The 14,498-nt window shown below is 42.0% G+C and overlaps 2 protein-coding genes across 2 annotated transcripts; both read right to left on the reverse strand.

The window, feature by feature from the left end:
• Nucleotides 1-76: 76 nt before the first annotated feature.
• On the reverse strand, nucleotides 77-3,295 carry LOC128304899 (pro-resilin-like). The gene is made up of 4 exons (XM_053042144.1): nucleotides 3,189-3,295; nucleotides 2,923-3,063; nucleotides 1,305-1,688; nucleotides 77-1,222 (listed from the first exon to the last, which is right to left on the reverse strand). The coding sequence occupies exons 1-4, from the start codon at nucleotides 3,293-3,295 to the stop codon at nucleotides 82-84; spliced, it is 1,773 nt and encodes a 590-aa protein (XP_052898104.1). The 3' UTR covers nucleotides 77-81.
• A 6,283-nt stretch (nucleotides 3,296-9,578) lies between these two features.
• Nucleotides 9,579-14,127, reverse strand: LOC128305848 (general odorant-binding protein 70). The gene is made up of 4 exons (XM_053043467.1): nucleotides 13,807-14,127; nucleotides 10,053-10,271; nucleotides 9,770-9,962; nucleotides 9,579-9,689 (listed from the first exon to the last, which is right to left on the reverse strand). Exons 1-4 carry the CDS (start codon nucleotides 13,912-13,914, stop codon nucleotides 9,592-9,594), a joined length of 618 nt encoding a protein of 205 aa, XP_052899427.1. The 5' UTR covers nucleotides 13,915-14,127; the 3' UTR covers nucleotides 9,579-9,591.
• Nucleotides 14,128-14,498: the final 371 nt, after the last annotated feature.

Genomic DNA, 14,498 nt, shown 5'->3' on the forward strand with positions numbered 1-14,498 from the left:
ACTTTATTTCTATTAATACTCATTGTGCAATAATTTATTTACATAACTAAAGCTCTTCGCACGATCTGTAACCGCTGGAAATTACCGTCGATCGTACGGTTTTCTACCGCCCGATTTGGCCTGCGCCTGCGTATCGCGCCGCAACGCATCGCCGGGCGACGGAGCACGGCCACCGTACGGTAGCAGATCAATATTCTGTATATGCGCCCGGACGGAGGCACCCGGCGCGAGTCCCACGTACCAATCGCCCACATTCTTTATGATCGTGGAATCTTTCGCGAAATCGCGCCAATCCTTCTTGCGGTCGTCTTCGAGCTTCTTCTGATCGTACGTTACCTCGGGAAAGCCGGAAAAATCGTTCGAATTGTACGCGTTCGTGCCGGGTGCTGATTCGCCGAACGTTGGGTACGGTGCGGGACCGGATGGACCACTCGAGATGGCCACATCGAACGGTCCGGATAGGGGCGGTTGGTCATGGTCATGATCAGGGTCATGACTGGTAGGACCACCGGGACTACCCGCCTCATAGTCATACTTCGGTGGAAGTAATCCTATTATGCTGTCATCTCCATAGCCTCCAAGATCATGGTCCGAAGGATCGTCCGGAAGTGGGTACTTTTCGCGCGATGCTTCACTCGAGTCGCCGGATGCCGTCGGTCGATCCGTTGTCGGCGGACGCAAGTTTGGGGAACTCGTCGTCGGACGCTTGTTGTCGAAGTCTTCCTCGTCGAATCCTTGCCCCGTTGGTCGGCCACTCTCCGGATAGCCCGGAATTCCTGGTTTGGATCCATCCGGGTAGTTACTGCCCGCACCGGACGGACCGGTGGGAGGATCATATGATCCGCCCGGAGCTGTTGGACGATTTGAGCCACCTCCGTCATAGCCACCGGCTGAAGGACGTGCGACGTGATCGTACCCAGCCCCCGACCCAGCACCGGGACGTTCACTGGCGGGACCGGAGGGAGCCGTCTGGTATGAGGGATTGTTATTGTCCCCGATTTCACTCTGTTCGACGTGATTGATGCCAAAGTTGGGCTGCGGTAACCGATGCGTCCCGGCACCAACCGTACTCTGTACCACCTTGTAACCGATGCCGGCCCCGGCAATGTACTGCACCGTTCGCTGCACACCCTTATCGTCCAGATAGGAGTAGGAACCGCGTGTCACCCCGTCCGGGCCAGTCGTTTCCGCTCGTCGCTGATCCGGTCCCACAGAGAGCAATCTGAAAGGAGTGAACCAAGAAGTGTGATACAAAATACCCACCACCAGCTTTTACCACATTATCTCCATTCCGTTCCACTCACTTGTACTGGCCGGAACCGCTAGGGCCACTCTCGAACGCGACCTTTCCTCGCACCTGCTTGTGCGTCTTGTAGAGTGGACTTTCGTAGGCGATCGTGTTCGGTGCATCCGGAACGGGGTTTGCTACCTCATAGCCCGTACCGGAGCCAGCGGAATACCGCACCGAGTGCTTCTCACCCACGTCATCGATGTACGTGTAGAGACCGTTCACGCGCCCATTACTGTCCGAACCTTCGCGCCGCTGATAGTTTCGTGTTTTGAACTGGAAATCGTAGCTTGGATCATCGTACGGGTCGGCCTGTGGGTCTTCCGGTGTACCGATCGGGCCACGCTGCACTTGCGACAGGCTCTGTTTGCGATGGATTTTCGGTCCTCGGGCACGAAAGCTATTCAATTTAACGGACAAAAATATTAACAAAGTTTTAAACAAAAAAATAATTCTCTTTATATGAATCAACAGGGGGTTCGTCGCTTGAAGTCTATTGTTTAAGGGAAAGCTTTTTTAATGAGCTAATATGAACCTGTAGGCTACACATTTGTTTAAAAATGTTATATAAAGTAGATCAGGATATTGTACATTTTCTGTATTTTGTAATAACATTTAAATGTTTAAGGAAAATAATTTAAAAAGCAGTTAAAAGTGCCAAATACTGAAGGAAGCTGTATGGAGCAAGTTATGTCCTATGGAGTATATTATAGTGGTTAGCTTTATCTAGCAAAATCTTATTATTAAATAGAGTTCTCAGTGGGCTCTAAAGTTCATCTAAATAACAGCATGATTACTCAGTCCGATAAAATTTTCTAGAACATGGAAAAAGGAGTCATCCACATGTTAGGCCAGATCGGTTGATTTAAATGCATAACTATCTGCTGGCATTTTATTTATTTTAAGTTTTATTGGAGCAAGTACATAACCGTCATTTAAAGATAAAAAAAAAACAAATTATAAAAAATCCAGAAAGACGAAAATTTCCAAATTAATTTAAAAAAAAAAAAAGGTTCGTCGCTTTCACCGCTGTTGTAGTCTTCTGTGCATTGAAGTCTCTCCAAGTTGTAGTTTTGAACGCAATATAAAACAGCCTCAATATTTACGCTGCAGAAGCTAGAATTGGAAGAACTGACCTTAAAATTATCATACTTTAATTTTTTGAACCATTCTCAAAACGATTGAACAATTAAGTTAAACACTTGCTATGGAAACCGTTCCATTCTGTCGAATTTAAACGTCCCTTTAGGTAACAATGCAAAACTATCGGTTTCGGGCTGTTAAGAATGGCATAAGACAAGCAAAAACAACAACCGAAAAAAAACACGCTCCCTTCATCACAATTGACCCCATCAGTGTTATAAACCCACTCCTACACGAAGGTCAACTCGCACTGGTCCGGATCATTCCCACCGCGGGGGCATTCTCAGCTGTCTCGCCCCACACAATCGACCTGACCTGACCTCGAAATAATTACGCTCCTCTTAACGGTGTGATAAATGCTAAATTAGTATCTCACTTCGCCGTGGTGCGTCCTCTGATCACAATTCAAGTTCATCATTGAGACACCTTTCACTCGGATTCGAGGGAGATGGTGTTTTGTTTTTTGGGGGGTAGTAGGCTTTGCAACTTACCCGCGCGGTCCAGCCGTGTAGATCGTTTCCTCGACGCGCCCCGTGTCCGGTTGGCGGCTTCCGTACCGTCCCCGCACGATCGTCTTCGGGTTGCCGCTCGCCGTATGATAGTGGGCACCGGGTGTGTCGGAATTTTTCAACCTTTGCAGGAACGCGCCAAAGACGGAGGAAAATAAAAGCAGAATAGAACACAGTATTTCAGTAACGTTGCAGTGGGGAGATGACACATGATTCTTTTTTTTTTTTAATAGGCTTCTGTACACTACCCGAACGCAAACGAGCCATCCGAATTGATGTGATTAAAGTCCGTCTGATCGGAGTGCACTGGAAGCAGATGGATAAGCACCACACTGAGCAACACAACCACCTTCATTGTGGGTTTTTTGTTTTCGCTTATCACACTTCAATATTTTATGCACTTTGTTTTGTTGCTTTCCAACGCTTTGTATTTTGTTTTTCTTAAAATTTATTTCACATTCACTTTCTCTTTTATTTCACTTTTTTATTAACAGCATGTTTCACGGTAGTAACATTTATTCGCACAGTTCATACATCTTCACACTTAATCCTGCTGCGCTGTTTTTTTCTTATTACACCGAGTTTTCCACTGAGCACCGGGATGCAACCCACACTCTGCTAATGCACTGTACCAAACCCAGCTCACCCGGTCAACTGTTCGGTGCGGCGAAAAATCACACCTCTTTATATACACTTTGACCTCCCGCACAACGTACCGCCCGCACCACCCAACGCGCTAATGGTGCTTTTCCGCCCCAAAAAAAGATGGAAGAAATATTAAAGCACCAAAGGTGCTTGGGGGGCACCTGGGTGGAACAATAAACGAAACACCACCACCCCCTAGAGGGAGAGAAAGATGCCACCCACCCAGATGATGGGATGGCTCCTGGGTGTTTGTTTTGCGATCTAGCCGAACGATCCGAACACCGAACGAGCCAGCATGAACCACGTGCCGCCTGGCCACTGGGGGTTCTCCCCTCCCACCCTCCTTCTCCACCCCAGTTTGTACTCCCAGTTATGGTTTCGGATTCTTTGGGGCGAGATTTTAGATTAAGGAACAAAGTCAGTCGGTTATCCCTACCTACCCACCTTGCGCAGCCGCCAAAGTCTTGGGCGTTAAACACGCATGCGCATGCGTGTTGATTAGATGGTTCTATGACGCGTTTTGTGTGCCAGTGCCAGATGCAAGGCGGTCACCATTCCATAACCCTACCGGGTCCCCTCCCCTCGCAGCATTAACACAATGGAGATGGCGACCCGGTGGCGAATCTCTACATTCCCAGCCCAAATCTAAGCTCGCCCTCGCGGCGGGTTTGGAGCGGTACCGAGCGGTGGTTGCTCGATATCGATCTTTATTTTTCGCCTTCTTCGAGCATTTGATCAAACGCGGTAGGACGGGGACGGGGTGAGGAACGCGGTACGGGTGCAGGTCATGATTTTTGCATGAATGCGTCTTGCTTGAATTGTAGAATGTGCGGTGCGAGTGAAGTTGCAACGAAGGTACGGTGTTTAGTGTGTGTGTGTGTGAGTGTGTTTTCATTCATAAAATGTTTATCTTTATGCGCAGGTGCGCTCACTACAGCTGTAAGGGAGTCGTTAAGAGGAATAATGATTTGCTTGAAGGAAGACGATTGATGTTCATATGCCTATGGATGTTGACAATTACACGTAAATCGTTTATTTTATAGTATGATGCTTCTTGTTTCCGCTTGAATTCAATATTTTCATAATATAATACTCTTGGTGAGCTATTTTTATGTAACTTTATACAAAAGTTTGAGTAAACTCCGTTTTTTTAAATATTCCGAGAATTTGTTTGATTAACTTACGAATCATGAAATGAAATGATGAAAAACGATATATTTGTTTAATTAACTTTGTTTAAAAATTCTACATCAGAAAAAGTAGTTTTTAAGTTTGATAATTTGACACCCTTTATAAATATCATTATAAGAATTATAAAGTACCTTGATTGGTTACTTTTCTATTCAAGTTTTGATACTGATCTCAGATTTTCTAACAATATTTAAGTTTTGAGATGAGAACGTTTGACAGATTGTTGTGCTGGATTGACCTGGAATATGTATAAATTATCACTTTGCTGGATCTTTTACAAGTTTTTTATTATTAACGGTAAAACGGCCAGGCCTACCTAAATTTTACAAGATGAAATTGAAACTTTTCGATTGCAACACTTTCAGTGTGCCAGTCGAGAAAGCTTTAAATAGAAACCTGTAAAAACCTTCAGTCCAATTCCAATTCAATTCAGACTCGACACATTCCAGTTCTACTTGAATAAAATCCAAAAATGTCTCAAATTCAGTCTTATGAATTTTTAAACTATTGATAATTTATTTTATATAGTAAGCAAAAATTAAATGAAGAAGAAGTAAATAGAAAAAATATTGGAAATTAAATAGCATTTAAAATTAAAATTATGTTTATACCATTATTATGCCATGCCTTTATTTTAAATAAATTTATAATATATAAACATCGCGAAAATTGAAGTTTGGAAATATAATGTCATATATAAATTTAATACAGACCTATTATTCTCGTTTTTGTATCGCAAGGATTCATATTTTTTTTTAACTTTTGTTTTTACAGTTTTTGACACTATAAGATAAAGGGGTTCAATCAAATCCTGCGTTCGGGACGGTAATCTTCAGGACCTGAAGAGTAGCAGACAAATTTTTCAAACAGACTCTTGAACATTGAAGTGGAAATCTTTCTTTTGAGTTCTAATTGGAATTTTCATTTGTCGATTTGTTTGGTTATTCTACTTCTATACTAATTCATGTAGATCTTTCCAGGTTTATTCAAATTTAATTTGAGCTATGAATGAAATGAATAATTTTCTATCGGCCGTCTGTCATTAAAGACGTCAACAGTCATATGTGCATGGATACATTACCAAAGCCACAGTCTGCTCGAACTCATGAAACATCGATGCACCTAGATGAAGAACCGTCAAACCGTTGACCACCGGCCGTACAACGTTTTCCGTTTTTATGTATTCGGCTTCCCTGCTCCGCACAGATACAAGTCAAGGGCAACCATCATAATGAAACGGCCCGCTCATGGGCGGGATTTTTGCGTCTTCAATTGTTTCCACGCGATCACGATCGCGATCGCCCCCCGGTTTACGACGCCATTCTGAGGGATAGAGAGAGAGAGAGAGAGACCGGCCAGCGAATAAGTTGGTGGACGATACAGAACTGAAACCATGACCCATACCATCCGACAGCACATCGGTCCGCGATGGACGAGACTCGCGTGGCACATCGGCACACGTGGCATTGAAGTCCGGTGGTTTGTCGGATTGTCCGATTATTTTGGCAGGATTTCCTCCTTCTTGTGTCGGTGAACGGCCGTGTGGTGACGTTGGCGTTCGGGATGGAAATGATTGATTGTGGCAGTATTAGTGGCGGTTGTTGGCGGTTGGGTCAGGTAGTGTTTGCTAAATTTTCGTACATCCGAAAAGTCTGCGCTCGCTCGCATGCCCGCATTAGTAGGACTGACCAGACAATGGTCTCCCGAAGACAGTCGGATTTTGTGTGAGCGCTTGGTAGGGTTTTGGGTGTTGATTTTTGAATTTTCCACCAACCGGATGGTAAACCATCCGGTGCTCGTTTACAGCAGCAGTACGTTATTATTACCCTGGGGAATGCTGATGACGGAGGGAAGAAGCGGGGGCAAGGAGGCGTTACTTGTTATTAAAATCAGCTGATGATTTATGACTATGAAATGATCCCTCAGCTTGATATGCAACACTGCCAAACCGGACGTTCCATCGGGGGGTGATGGAGATTAGCAGCTGTTTCACAGTTTGAGACGAACGGGTGGCGAAGGCGTTCGGGTTGGACATTCATCGCATCTTCGTCGTACGCCACGATTAATATGATAAAGTTAACACTCAGAGGTGATAAGATCTTGTCGGAGCAAAAAAAAGGTTCATAATTACTGATCTTTATTTGAACTTTAATACTTGGCAATTGTTGTAGTAATGAAAACTACAACACCCAGAAAGGTTAACTACTGATTTCTCAACAAGCAAATTGTACCATCGAGCGATGTAATTAGTCTTTTTTTTTTTAATGAAAATGTTTTAACATTCAAAGGCAAAATCTAATTGCGTTTAAACAATCTAAACACCACATCACACACGTGAAATGCATTTCTCATTCAAATGTATTACTTTTTCGTTATCTTTTCATCCTCCTCTGATCACATTGATCATGTGAGTGAAATTGATTGGATCGAATGAACTTAAAATAGGCTCGTGATCGTGATTACACTACTCAGGCACGCGGGAGAGGTTTGTATTGGAGGGGATGGAATGAAGCTTATTAATGCATTTATAATTTTAGCAATATGTTTATTTATGACGGTCAAAATCATTCACACCTTATCGTATATTTTTGTTCTGACGGCTTTGGGCTTCTGACGGCTGGATCGTGGCTGCAATGACTTTGTGGTACGCAATATACATGCAATGGGGTTGCTTTACAGACACTTAACATTTCGGAATATTTACGAGCATTTGTAAAAGATGTTGCCCTTGTTTCTGTTATGCACGTGTTAGGTTATGTTTATACTTACTTATCGTTTATCCCAGTCTATTTGAGCCAATAACTAGTTAATGACATGTTCTAATGACATGAGCAAGCTATCAGAGCTGCACGATTCTCATTTTTCACCCAAAAAATCAGATATTTTGAAGGGCCTTTAGTCTGGAGATCTGGAGGGAGAAGTTTGGGGTTTTTGGTGAAGAATTGTCTGGAGACTGTGATATGATAAGATAAACTGCGATTGATAATTATTTATCTGAGATAAAATTACGTTTTGAAAGATATCCAAAATAAAATCACCGATAGACCTATTAACTAGTAGGCTCGCAACATGTTAATATCCGACAATAAGGCTTCCGGCTACTGTTCGATTTACATAATTTACGTTTAAATCTTCAGGACTTGTTCTATCCTGATCAAACATTGGTTGATGCTGACACGATGTTTTGGATCATGTCTGTGTCTTTGGCTTCTGATCGTATTACAGTGGTTTTTTATTCAAGTGAATATATTTAAACCATTATTATATTCTCCTCATGTTGAAGTGGAAATTTTAGAGATTGATGCGGAATCTTTTCTGCATTTTGGTTTTTGTTAAAAATGAAGTTGATTTTGTACAAAGATTGATGAATTGATGCTTTTGCCATGTTAGAAAGCTTTACAAAGAATCGATTTCATCGAGCAAAATCAAAACCATTCTAAAAAGTGGATGGGATTTCAGATATGCCTCGACCCGTTTCAGTAACTCTTGAGAAGATTTCATTCCAATAAACTTTTTACAAAATAAATGGGTATCGAAAATTCAATTTTCAACACCTCAATTGTTGAAACAACGGAAATGTAACAGCTCCCCGGCCAAAATTCGAACGATAGTTTGCACCGGAAGCATTTAATTGGATAATGCTGCACCCGAATAATCGAACCCTATCGTGCGCGATCTTGTCGCGCGGTACAATGTCAACCATTTTCAACGCCGTTGCGAAACATCATCGGTTACCATTCCCAGCGATTAGCGGTGTACGGTGTAAGCATTTGTTCTTTGGTAGGATCTTTATTGGACGATGACAAATTGTTGACCATGTCGCGCGAGCCGCGAAACCCGTGAGAACAATGGTGGCGGGTGAACCCTCAAATGCAATTATTTGTGTCGGATGCGATCGTAATCGGTTGCGTTTCACGTACCGTGCACCGGTTTGCGGTGTGTTCTCGGCAAAAGATTGTTTACTTAGCCACCAGAATCCATTGTTCACCGACGGTGGCCATGAATTGTGGCCGTTCTTGAGGAAACTTGCGTGCAGTAAAATGTGTTCCTTGCCTTCCTGTCTTGGCAGGGCCTTTAAAACATAAAACCGTGGCGTTGAAAAACTCTGTCACTTGTACTGTCAACGAGATTTTCGTAAATTAAAAAAGATTACAATTGATCGTATTGCAATAAATTTAGAAACGAAAGATTCAGAATGTTGCGTGAGTTTTAAATTATTGCAATTTAGATAATGAGCTGAAAAGGTAATGTTATGCCGGACAGATGTTTCCATTGTTACATCGCTTCCCTATTCGTAGACATTTGCATGGGCTCCTCGTAAACCATGTTTCCTTATGCGTTAAACTGTCCAGCTGATTCGTCATTGTCTTGACCTTTTAGTGGAGCTAACTGAGGCATAGCTAATTAGCATTTTAATGGGCTCCACTGGTGCTCATGTACTCTTGTTTTAAATACATTAACTGTCTCCATTTTCCTCTCAAAACCACCACTGTCAGCCACTGGTGCCAACAACACCGGAAAATCATCAAGTGATGAGCATTTCAAGTAGATTTTTTGTCTTCCTGACTTCCTTATAACATGAGACGTTTTTTTTAGTTAATTCCATTTTAATGTTTTAGCTTGAATTTAAGTTGTTCTATCATCATCTGTTTTATTTATTTATACTTTTTAAAACAACGTAAAATCACATTTCTATTCCTTTCGCCAAATTCATTAAATACTATCTTATAAATAATATTAAACCTAACACCGATGATAATTAATGTAACATTTCTCAATTGACAACCACTGGAAAATGTTTTTCACGATCCATGCTTAATGATCATTCTCCGTCTGGCCGCTGCAATAGTCCGTAATCATGTCCGAAATGCAATCAAACACGTCGAACGCGACCTCACACTGTTCGAAATTTTCTAAAACATTTACCAAGAAACAAACAACCGCTCGTTAATATGATTCGATCGTTTCGAGAAAATCGAATTTCCCCACTTACCGGCCGCATCGTTCCGTTTGATCTGATACTTCTTCGACGTACCCTTGAGACATCGATCAACGCCCCGTAGTGTGGCCATAAAGTAGCCATGCTCATTTACGCCATCCGTGTACAGGCTGACCAATCCGTCCAGCGTGGGCCAACCGTTTTTATCGATTGCATTATTTTTCTTATACACACACTGCATCAAACACTGCGAGGCGAGCGAAATATTGAAAAAATTATGCACTATTGAACTGTTAAAGCCGTGTCCTCAGCGTTTTTTTTTGTCAACGATTCTTACCCCCGCAATCCATTTGTCCTCATGGGAAACAATTGTTGGGTGCGAAAAGTCCACCGTACCGTCATCGGCATCCCGTTTGCGACGATCGTGCCACTGTCCGTGCTCAGCAGTGAAAATCTTGAGCGCATCCTCGATCAGGTTGGATTTGATCTCCTCCTGGCACTGGTGGATAACCATATCCACCTTCTTCGAGACGGTTGGTTTGGTGAGGCATCGTTTCTGGCAGGATTGAATGAGAAGAGGAGCAATGTGGTAAACATTAGTTCTAATGGAATGATGAATATATCGAAAGCGTTAAAAGTAAAACAAATTTAATTAACGAAAAAAATAAAAATAAAAAAGAGCAATATCGATCATATGAGGCAAAAATTGGAACTAAATTTTAATTTTAAATAAAACTTTTAGGCTCATAAAGTTTGCTAATTTTATTAGACATGACATGGGTCTGTATGTTGATCTGTTCCCAATAAGTTACCCCATCACATAGCGCAGTTGGTATTACAGGACCCAACCACACGGTTCGGTTTGGGTTCAAATCTCGACTAGATCGTGTCCCGTGTCCGTGCCTTTTTATTCTCTTTGATTGAGTCTTAACTTAAATCTCCGTAAAGGGAGTAGTAGTAAAAAGGGGGTTATATTGTACGGAAGTTGTAGTTATTATAGTTAAATTATGGGGCGGCCCGGTGGCATGATGGTAGCGGAGCCGGTCTTCACACGAACGGCCCGGACCAAAATCCCATCCGGACCAATCCCCCGTAGCAAGGACTGACTATCCGGCTTTTCGTGGTAAAATAAGTCGATACGGCCAAGCCGTTCTAACGAAACAAAAAAAAAATAGTTAAATTATCTTTTCTAAATTTTGAATTCTCTTTAGAATTCCCTTTAAATAATTCTAAATTCTCTTTATATTTATGTCTAATATCAGCATAACATAATTTAAAGATAAATAATCGTCTTTAAAATTTCGAGGCCTCGCACGAACTGAAGTGATACTGATTCAGCTTTACGGTCCATAACTTTGGAAAGCGGTGAGTATCTCGTGAACCTCTCTAAAAAACTAAAGGATTCTCTTGACCTGCTCCAATATTTTAACATTTTTAAACTCTGATTTAGCACTCCTGGAGAACCCAAAACTTATCATTTCTGGGATTCATGAATTTTGGAATGCAGTGAAGTGGCGTTCTGCGTATGGGCAAGCGCTCTAGATGGGATTAGGTACCAATCCTGTCGTATGAAGATCAACATTATAATCCATTTGGTACCAATATTGATTTTTTCCCATTACTCTCCCATCGCCAAGATATATTTGCTCGAATCGTTTAAATTGAGCTCAAAAAGCTATAAGACGATCTATACGACAAAATACTACAACTCTGCATAATACCAACCTCATCAATTGAAAAGGTTGCATGTAATCACTACCGGTTCATGATTACAACGCACCGCGGAGAAAAGCGTCACCATAAGTTTGAGCACGAAAAAAGTTTCACATTTGTTGGCCGTTGTTTTGAGGCGCCCCAAGTACCTGACCAGCAAGTAGAAAACCCGTTTTGTCCATTTTTCCCGCAAAAGTCACCAATGTCGTCGTGCCATTCTCGCATAACGACTTATTATTGCGCTTCCTGTAGATTGGACGGCGACACGAAAAGTTGTCTTACGCGAGCAAGTCCGGTGGATGAATTTCCTTCATGGTTCGTTAGCGCGACGGAGGAGAGTTGTGTTGAATTTTTGTCGAATTTCGTTACCAGCCACGATCATTGAAGCGCCATGGCGCCCTTCCGTATGATGTAATGAACTCTACGCAGTGCTGCTCCTGCGCCGTGAATGCAGTTTTGGACAACACAAAGTTTATGTGATTAAAAGTCCTTGATGCGTGATGGATTTGTGAAAGTAAAGAAAGGCTACCAGTTAATTGTAGCTGCTCTTATCAGTACAAACTCACAACCTAATCCCGTCTCAAGATTGTGCTTAGCGTGGAGCAAACATAAGCGAAAGTAGTAGCTTTTAAACGTTTTTAAGAAAAAAAAACTCCGATCATTTCACTATCATCCATCCACTGGTCAAGGTGAGTCGCTCTATTAGCGATCGAGCTTGTGTCCGTCGGTGATCTACCGGTAAATCCAGCGGATCTAAAGCAGTAACGGTTCACCGGTGCCAAGGTTGTTTCCATGTTGGTTTTTTGCTGTTTTGTGTATGTTTATTTGTTTCGACAAAAGATAATGGAGCAGGGATCGTCAAACGAATCGTGTAGGATTTCTAACCAACGCGAAACAAACATAATAAAGATCGCTTTGGCGCACATACGTGGACGTACGGTCGTTTGCGTGTTTTGCATAAATATACCCACGCACCGCGACCAAGCCAGTGAGAGTGGTGCAAAAGATGCGTCACGGGTTAACACCTGGGTGGGGCGGACTTGAATCAGCTTGAAGAGGGCACACCACGCCGACGGCTAAGACCTTGCACGCCACCACCACCGAACGAGTTGCGGGTTGACTTTGAAAAACGGTTCGACGGCGGAAAATGTGTTACGAAAGCGGGGTAAAATTTGAGGAACCGATACCGAACTGTAACTGTGCGCGCAACCCAAATCCGAGCCATCAGTAGAAAGGTAGGATGGAATGGAAAGTCACGCAAGAAAGCAGTTTTGCTTTACATGTTCGCTAGGATCAGCAATCAAGATCGCACTGTTTGATATGTGTAGCGTTAGTGTCATTTTTGTTATCTTGCGTTTCTCATTCGGGTTTTCTTGGTTCCAGACATTATGTCAATGTCTGTCGACATTTTACTATACTTTCAAACTATTTGCTGTGTTGCTTAAATCATACATACAGAACGAATAGGTATTCACTAACTATAGTTAAGAAACGTATCGTACTAATATGGAATTGGAAAATGAAACTTAATTGAAGATATCAAAAATACTAAATTTTAACAAAAAACATAAACAAAAACATTACAGTTCCTCAGAATGTGAGAAATATCAGAAACATGGGAAACTTGAGAAAGTATATCCATAGAAATAGTATTTTTTTGATAAAAAAAGTAAAATAATACAATATGAAAAGTAGAACAGACTTAATAATGGAAGCATATATTCTAAACATCTTCAATTAAGAAGTGAAACAATTAAACACTTGAAAACATATTAACGATATTAAAACTTATTAAAGGAGTTGCAAAAAACACATAAAAGTAAATAATTAAAAAAATCGTAAGATTGATAAAAGTACTCTAAGACAACATCACACTATTTTTAAATGAATAATTGCATAAGCAAGTCAAGTAAAAAACACAAATAAAAAGACAATGTCAAAGAGAAAATATTATATTCAACTTTAACAACCTAAAACATAAAAAATATTAAACTCGTGAAATTGATTATGAGAATAAATAGGATAATTAAGCGAAAACAAACAGAAGAAAATTTAAATCTTAAATGCAAACTAAAATATCGTAATAGAAGAAAACACCCTTTTCATAAATTTTACATACAATGTTACTTTTTCTATAATTTAAATGAATTTCTCCTACTTTTACTCCACACACAATGTGGAATATTCCACAATGCAATTCGACACATCCCCGTAAACCAAACATTGTGCAATTTTTCCACAGCGACCTCGTGAATGTAAACCCCCAAAAAAATACACCACATTGCTCACCCCCTTATTACATGCCCCAAAATTACATAACAAATAACGCACAGTAACCGATCGACGGTGGGCAATTGCAAGTAAACATCGAAACTCACTTTCGGTGCATCGGCCCGTACCGGGTGCAGCATCAGCTCGCTGCAGGCCACAACGGCCCACAGCACCAGCACTACCGTCGAACCCTGGAAGGAACGGTTTCGTCTCATTCCCGGTACGTTGAACTTTACTGGCAACTACAAACTCTTTTTATTTTTTGCTGTATTTAGCGTACCCCTGGGGCTACTGTACTGTGCGCAATTAAACACCCGTGGTCAGTTCTGTTTCCTTCACGTTGGCACTTTTACTGCACTGTCTCGAATGCACTTTATCGGTTGGCTTTCCTTGCACACCGGGTTCGGAACGCAACGAGGGACAACGCTTCTTCGAAACGAACCTCCCGGCGTGGAATCACGATCACTAGTGTGCCGCACACGCCGAGTGAGAATCCTGATCGCCACAGTGCGACAGGTTAACAATTTCACTTTCAACCGTCCCAACCACACACACGCATCGGTGAGTGTATGTGGCACGATGCCGTGTCGTGTGTGTGGTTGTTTTTCTTTACCCATTTTCGGGTGTACGCATTTTGTGCACGCTATCGTAACGCGTAACACCGTCCGCGTGTGCGACTGTATTTGCTAAAGGAGGTTGTTTTTTCTTATGCTTTTGCGCCCACCCCATCATCATCATCATCATGGGGTGGGTTACGATCGATGGATCAAGCAGCGCAGAGAGTAACGACTGATCTTGC

Source organism: Anopheles moucheti, chromosome 3 (assembly GCF_943734755.1).
Source record: "Anopheles moucheti chromosome 3, idAnoMoucSN_F20_07, whole genome shotgun sequence".
NCBI lineage: Eukaryota > Metazoa > Arthropoda > Insecta > Diptera > Culicidae > Anopheles > Anopheles moucheti.

Coding starts and splice junctions, on each gene's coding strand:
- LOC128305848 (XM_053043467.1), bottom strand. CDS start 13,914: ATGAGACGAAACCGTTCCTTCCAGGGTTCGACGGTAGTGCTGGTGCTG. Junction 10,272..13,806: donor TACGGGCCGATGCACCGAAA/GTGAGTTTCGAT, acceptor CAATCCTGCCAG/AAACGATGCCTCACCAAACC. Junction 9,690..9,769: donor CAAACGGAACGATGCGGCCG/GTAAGTGGGGAA, acceptor TAAATGTTTTAG/AAAATTTCGAACAGTGTGAG.
- LOC128304899 (XM_053042144.1), bottom strand. CDS start 3,295: ATGAAGGTGGTTGTGTTGCTCAGTGTGGTGCTTATCCATCTGCTTCCA. Junction 1,689..2,922: donor TACACGGCTGGACCGCGCGG/GTAAGTTGCAAA, acceptor TAAATTGAATAG/CTTTCGTGCCCGAGGACCGA. Junction 1,223..1,304: donor AGCGGTTCCGGCCAGTACAA/GTGAGTGGAACG, acceptor CACTCCTTTCAG/ATTGCTCTCTGTGGGACCGG.